At 53.2% G+C, this 7,544-nt stretch overlaps 1 protein-coding gene across 6 annotated transcripts in view; it reads right to left on the reverse strand.

Annotated features, from left to right (window-relative positions):
* Positions 1-7,544, reverse strand: part of PKMYT1 (protein kinase, membrane associated tyrosine/threonine 1) — a 67,124-nt gene extending 59,580 nt beyond the window's left edge. For 5 of the 6 annotated variants that reach the window (XM_073560534.1, XM_073560533.1, XM_073560535.1 and 2 more), the window contains exon 1: positions 7,395-7,521. In XM_073560534.1, coding sequence (XP_073416635.1) covers positions 7,395-7,397 — 3 coding nt within the window. In that variant the 5' untranslated portion in view covers positions 7,398-7,521. Of the gene's footprint in view, positions 1-7,394 lie in introns of all 6 variants that reach the window. The other variant, XM_073560532.1, reaches the window with a different exon arrangement.

The raw sequence follows: 7,544 nt of genomic DNA on the forward strand, positions 1-7,544 counted from the left end.
TTGGGGTCCTATATCATTCCTTGTACTCCTGTGTAATAATGGGTGCACACTTCCTCTGTTTTGAGGCCCTATATCATTCCTTGTACTCCTGTGTAATAATGGGTGCACACTTCCTCTGTTTTGGGGTCCTATATCATTCCTTGTACTCCAGTGTAATAATGGGTGCACACTTCCTCTGTTTTGGGGTCCTATATCATTCCTTGTACTCCAGTGTAATAATGGGTGCACACTTCCTCTGTTTTGGGGTCCTATATCATTCCTTGTACTCCTGTGTAATAATGGGTGCACACTTCCTCTGTTTTGGGGTCCTATATCATTCCTTGTACTCCAGTGTAATAATGGGTGCACACTTCCTCTGTTTTGAGGCCCTATATCATTCCTTGTACTCCTGTGTAATAATGGGTGCACACTTCCTCTGTTTTGGGGCCTTATATCATTCCTTGTACTCCTGTGTAATAATAGGTGCACACTTCCTCTGTTTTGGGGCCTTATATCATTCCTTGTACTCCTGTGTAATAATGGGTGCACACTTCCTCTGTTTTGGGGTCCTATATCATTCCTTGTACTCCTGTGTAATAATGGGGGCACACTTCCTGTGTTTTGGGGTCCTATATCATTCCTTGTACTCCTGTGTAATAATAGGTGCACACTTCCTCTGTTTTGGGGTCCTATATCATTCCTTGTACTCTTGTGTAATAATGGGCGCACACTTCCTGTGTTTTGGGGTCCTATATCATTTGCAGTAAGATTGGTCATTCACCTATGGAAGGAATCCTCACTCCACAAGAACATTGTGCCAATAGGTGTTGTCATAGGAACAGAAAATTGTGACTTGATTTTAAATCCTTTTGTATCATTTACAATATACCTATTGGATTATACTATTCTCCTTGATCTAGAAAATTAACCCTAACTGCATTACCTAGAATTCATTTCTTATCGTACAACCTATATGTCATTCACCAGCCCAGCAGGAGGCCACTAAGGAAAGCCAGGGCTGGCCGCCATCGAGTGGGGGCGCCAAACAACCGTTCTCTTCAGCGTGCCAACCTCCACAGCCAGGCAGGGCTCTGTTAGGCCGGTTTCACACGTCAGTGGCTCTGGTATGTGTAGTGACAGTTTCCTCTCGTACCGGAGACACTGACACACGTAGACCCATTCAAATGAATGAGTCTATGCATATGTCAGCGTGTTTTCACGGACACACCGTCCGTGTGCATGTCAGGGTTTGTGGGAGCGCACGGCCCGCAAAACGTGCTGAACACGGCACATGGAGAACAGTTCACACTGTCCTCTGTGTTCACAGACGGCCGCCGGGAAGAAGCACTACAGTAAGTGCTGTTCCCCGGCGGCTGTCATTCTTCCCTGCTCCGCCAGCAACAGCAAGCAGGAGAGATGAATGAATGAAAACCTGACGTGGGGTCCCCCTCGGCTTATGAACCAAGCCGGCAAAGCTCACAGCTGGGGGCCGATATTCTCAGGGAACTCACCAGACATGTAGGGGACACCGCAAACGACCCCGGACCGGGTATAAACGCCCCCGGTCCGGGGTCGTTTGCGGTGTCCCCTACATCTCTGGTGAGTTCCCTGGCTTTCGGTCCTCCATGTAGCTTCTTATAGCTATCCATACTTATGGGCTACTGTCAATTAGGACTGTCACTGGGAGCCCTCCTTCATGCCTATAATTGCTAAAGCACTGGCACCTTCTATTAATCTTATGTTTGTATGCCATTCATGCATGAAAAGGCAGCGCAATCCCCTCGCGACGCACCCGGACTACCTTGCTGCAGTCTTGTGATGTTTATATTTATGTATTTTTTTTTTTTATAAATTGTTAAAGTGAAAGTAATATTTTTTACTATAATCACGTAGTAGCTCTTTTTCCTCCTGATGCACAAGTATCCATACCTGCCCGGCGCTCAGTCACATCCCACGGCGTAAACTACTGGGGAATGAGTGGCAGCATCGGGCCCCGACTCAGTAACCAGCGGCCATGTCACTGAGCCTGTGCCCGCTGCTTCCACTCATTCCCCAGTAGTTTACAGGCGGAGCGGCTCTAAAACGATTAACCCCTGAGATGGAATTATGCCGTGGGACGGGACTGATCGCCGGACAGGTATGGGATATTGTTGGTTTAATATTTTATAGTTTTTTGCAGACCGATGGCGTCGATATGGAATTGGGAGTATAATAAAGCTTTAAACACTGCGTGGTGTATTCTTTCATTAAAACACTTTGCTCTTATTGTGTGTTTATTTAACCCTTGAATAACTCTAGGATTAGTAATGGATAGGTGTCTAATTGACTCCTCTCCATTACTAAGCCAGGCTTAATGTCACCTTACAATAGCAAGGTGACATTAACCCCTCATTACCCCACTAACAACCACTACAGGGCAAATGGGAAGAACCCGACAAAGCTCCAGAACAGGCACATCTAAGGCTATGTGCACATGCTGCTTTTTTCCCTGCGCAGATTTGGTGCGGAATTAAAAATGCAGCATGTCACTTCTTTTGTGCGGTTTTGCTGCAGTTTTCCACCTGCTCCATTCTAGAAATCCGCAGGTGGAAAACCGAATAAAACAAGCAGTAAAACCGCAGGAAAAACGAAAGTCATTTGACCTGCGGATTTAGTCAATTGTGCGCGGAAAATTCCAACGCAGAATACACACCGTGTGCACATAGCCTAATAGATGCACCTTTTCTGAGCAGCTGGGGGCTGCTGTTTTTAAGCTGGGGGGGGGGGGGAGCCAAGATCAATGGCCCCTTACCAGCCTGAAAATATCAGCCCCCAGCTGTGAGTTTTGCTGGGTTGGCTCACAAACAGAGGGGGACCCCACGTCAGGTTTTCATTCATTCTTCTCTCCTGCTCGTGCTGTTGCTGGCGGAGCAGGGAAGAATGACAGCCGCGTTCAGCACCAGCCGCCGGGGGACAGCGGCTTACTGTAGCGCTTCTTCCCAGGCGGCCGTCCGTGTGGTCCTGATGTGGCACACGGAGGTATCACGTATCCACACGGACAGCTGTGGTACCGGAATTATCTGGACGTGCAAGACTGCCCTTAGGGAGAAATCAGGGAGCCTGCAGGTAATTTTGCAAGTTGGATTGGTCTGTGTGTTTTAGATAATCATTGTTGAGCCCAATCATCCCGACACTGTCAGTTTCCAACACTGGGGGGCGCTGTGTAAGAAAATCAATTCATACCTCATAAGAGAGGAAATGCTTCACAAACGTATGGTTATTCCTTAGTCATAGGACTCTCTCCACACACGCGCGCCGCCCTCCCTCCACAAACACGCCTCTCTGTCCACACGCGCGCCGCCCTCCCCCCCTCTCTGTCCACACACGCGCACCGCCCTCCCCCCTCTCTGTCCACACACGCGCACCGCCCTCCCCCCTCTCTGTCCACACACGCGCACCGCCCTCCCCCCTCTCTGTCCACACACGCGCACCGCCCTCCCCCCTCTCTGTCCACACACGCGCACCGCCCTCCCCCCTCTCTGTCCACACACGCGCACCGCCCTCCCTCCTCTCTGTCCACACACGCGCACCGCCCTCCCCCCTCTCTGTCCACACACGCGCACCGCCCTCCCCCCTCTGTCCACACACGCGCACCGCCCTCCCCCCTCTCTGTCCACACACGCGCACCGCCCTCCCCCCTCTCTGTCCACACACGCGCACCGCCCTCCCCCCTCTGTCCACACACGCGCACCGCCCTCCCCCCTCTGTCCACACACGCGCACCGCCCTCCCCCCTCTGTCCACACACGCGCACCGCCCTCCCCCCTCTCTGTCCACACACGCGCACCGCCCTCCCCCTCTCTGTCCACACACGCGCACCGCCCTCCCCCTCTCTGTCCACACACGCACACCGCCCTCCCCCTCTCTGTCCACACACGCACACCGCCCTCCCCCCTCTCTGTCCACACACGCGCACCGCCCTCCCCCCTCTGTCCACACGCGCACCGCCCTCCCCCCTCTCTGTCCACACACGCGCACCGCCCTCCCCCCTCTCTGTCCACACACGCGCACCGCCCTCCCCCTCTAGACACGCACCGCCCTCCCTCTCCACACACACACGCCTCTCTATACATACGCGCACCGTCCTCCCTCTCTCTCCACACACGCCTCTCTCTCTCTACAAACGCGCACCGCCCTGCCTCCACACACGCACACCGTCCTCCCTCTCCCTACGCACATGCGTCTCTCTCTATATACAGTTGTGGCCAAAAGTATTGACACCCCTGCAATTCTGTCAGATAATACTCAGTTTCTTCCGGAAAATGATAGCAAACACAAATTCTTTGTTATTATCATCTTCATTTAATTTGTCTTAAATGAAAAAACACAAAAAGAATTGTCCTAAAGCCAAATTGGATATAATTCCACACCAAACATAAAAAAAGAGGGTGGACAAAAGTATTGGCACTGTTGGAAAAATCATGTGATGCTTCTCTAATTTGTGTAATTATCAGCACCTGTAACTTACCTGTGGCACCTAACAGGTGTTGGCAATAACTAAATCACACTTGCAGCCAGTTGACATGGATTAAAGTTGACTCAACCGCTGTCCTGTGTCCTTGTGTGTACCACATTGAGCATGGAGAAAAGAAAGAAGACCAAAGAACTGTCTGAGGACTTGAGAAACCAAATTGTGAGGAAGCATGAGCAATCTCAAGGCTACAAGTCCATCTCCAAAGACCTGAATGTTCCTGTGTCTACCGTGCGCAGTGTCATCAAGAAGTGTAAAGCCCATGGCACTGTGGCTAACCTCTCTAGATGTGGACGGAAAAGAAAAATTGACAAGAGATTTCAACGCAAGATTGTGCGGATGTTGGATAAAGAACCTCGACTAACATCCAAACAAGTTCAAGCTGCCCTGCAGTCCGAGGGTACAACAGTGTCAACCCGTACTATCCGTCGGCGTCTGAATGAAAAGGGACTGTATGGTAGGAGACCCAGGAAGACCCCACTTCTTACCCCGAGACATAAAAAAGCCAGGCTGGAGTTTGCCAAAACTTACCTGAAAAAGCCCAAAACGTTTTGGAAGAATGTTCTCTGGTCAGATGAGACAAAAGTAGAGCTTTTTGGGCAAAGTCATCAAAATAGAGTTTACAGGAGAAAAAAAAAAGGCATTCAAAGAAAAGAACACGGTCCCTACAGTCAAACATGGCAGAGGTTCCCTTATGTTTTGGGGTTGCTTTGCTACCTCTGGCACTGGACTGCTTGACCGTGTGCATGGCATTATGAAGTCTGAAGACTACCAACAAATTTTGCAGCATAATGTAGGGCCCAGTGTGAGAAAGCTGGGTCTCCCTCAGAGGTCATGGGTCTTCCAGCAGGACAATGATCCAAAACACACTTCAAAAAGCACTAGAAAATGGTTTGAGAGAAAGCACTGGAGACTTCTAAGGTGGCCAGCAATGAGTCCAGACCTGAATCCCATAGAACACCTGTGGAGAGATCTAAAAATGGCAGTTTGGAGAAGGCACCCTTCAAATATCAGGGACCTGGAGCAGTTTGCCAAAGAAGAATGGTCTAAAATTCCAGCAGAGCATTGTAAGAAACTCATTGATGGTTACCGGAAGCGGTTGGTCGCAGTTATTTTGGCTAAAGGTTGTGCAACCAAGTATTAGGCTGAGGGTGCCAATACTTTTGTCTGGCCCATTTTTGGAGTTTTGTGTGACATGATCAATGTTTTGCTTTTTGCTTCATTCTCTTTTGTGTTTTTTCATTTAAGACAAATTAAATGAAGATAATAATACCAAAGAATCTGTGTTTGTAATCATTTTCAGGAAGAAACTGAGTATTATCTGACAGAATTGCAGGGGTGTCAATACTTTTGGCCACAACTGTACGCGCACTGCCCTCCCTCTCCCCCTCTCTCCACGCACGCACCGCTCTCTCTCCCCCTTTCTCCACACGCGCACCGCTCTCTCCCCCTTTCTCCACACGCGCACCGCTCTCTCCCCCTTTCTCCACACGCGCACCGCTCTCTCCCCCTTTCTCCACACGCGCACCGCTCTCTCCCCCTTTCTCCACACGCGCACCGCTCTCTCCCCCTTTCTCCACACGCGCACCGCTCTCTCCCCCTTTCTCCACACGCGCACCGCTCTCTCCCCCTTTCTCCACACGCGCACCGCTCTCTCTCCCTTTCTCCACACGCGCACCGCTCTCTCTCCCTCTCTCCACACGCGCACCGCTCTCTCCCCCTCTCTCCACACGCGCACCGCTCTCTCCCCCTCTCTCCACACGCGCACCGCTCTCTCCCCCTTTCTCCACACGCGCACCGCTCTCTCCCCCTTTCTCCACACGCGCACCGCTCTCTCCCCCTTTCTCCACACGCGCACCGCTCTCTCTCCCTTTCTCCACACGCGCACCGCTCTCTCTCCCTCTCTCCACACGCGCACCGCTCTCTCTCCCTTTCTCCACACGCGCACCGCTCTCTCCCCCTCTCTCCACACGCGCACCGCTCTCTCCCCCTTTCTCCACACGCGCCCCGCTCTCTCCCCCTTTCTCCACACGCGCCCCGCTCTCTCCACAGGCGCACCGCTCTCTCCACACGCGCACCGCTCTCTCCACACGCGCACCGCTCTCTCTCCCTTTCTCCACACACGCACAGCTCTCTCCACAAGCGCACCGCTCTCTCTCTCTCCACACGCGCACCTCTCTCTCTCGCTCTCTCCACACGCGCACCTCTCTCTCGCTCTCTCCACACGCGCACCTCTCTCCCCCCCTTTCTCCACACGCGCACCGCTCTCTCTCTCCACACGCGCACCGCTCGCTCCACACGCGCACCGCTCTCTCTCGCTCGCTCCACACGCGCACCGCTCTCTCTCCCCCCACACGCGCACCGCTCTCTCTCCCCCCCTTTCTCCACACGCGCACCGCTCTCTCTCCCCCCCCTTTCTCCACACGCGCACCGCTCTCTCTCCCCCCCCTTTCTCCACACGCGCACCGCTCTCTCTCCCTTTCTCCACACGCGCACCGCTCTCTCCCCCTTTCTCCACACGCGCACCGCTCTCTCCCCCTTTCTCCACACGCGCACCGCTCTCTCTCCCTTTCTCCACACGCGCACCGCTCTCTCTCCCTTTCTCCACACGCGCACCGCTCTCTCTCCCTTTCTCCACACGCGCACCGCTCTCTCCCCCTTTCTCCACACGCGCACCGCTCTCTCTCCCTTTCTCCACACGCGCACCGCTCTCTCTCCCCCCTTTCTCCACACGCGCACCGCTCTCTCTCCCTTTCTCCACACGCGCACCGCTCTCTCCCCCTTTCTCCACACGCGCACCGCTCTCTCTCCCTTTCTCCACACGCGCACCTCTTCCCCCATGTATATCCCACACGCAGTAATCCCCTCAGCTCCCTCAGGTGTCCTGTAACGCTGGGGTCACTCACCATCACGGGGGCGTCCTCGCCGTCACTCAGGCCTCCCCGGCCGCTCTCCCCTCACACTTTCTCTCAGTCAGTGACGACGTTTTCGCGCCAGAACGTTTCAGCTGGCAAGTACGTGACGTCACGCCAGAGGCTGGCTGATTGAAGCCACGC

This window comes from Dendrobates tinctorius, unplaced genomic scaffold (genome assembly GCF_039654945.1).
Source record: "Dendrobates tinctorius isolate UK_male_01 unplaced genomic scaffold, ASM3965494v1 ptg000297l, whole genome shotgun sequence".
Classification (NCBI taxonomy): Eukaryota; Metazoa; Chordata; class Amphibia; order Anura; family Dendrobatidae; genus Dendrobates; species Dendrobates tinctorius.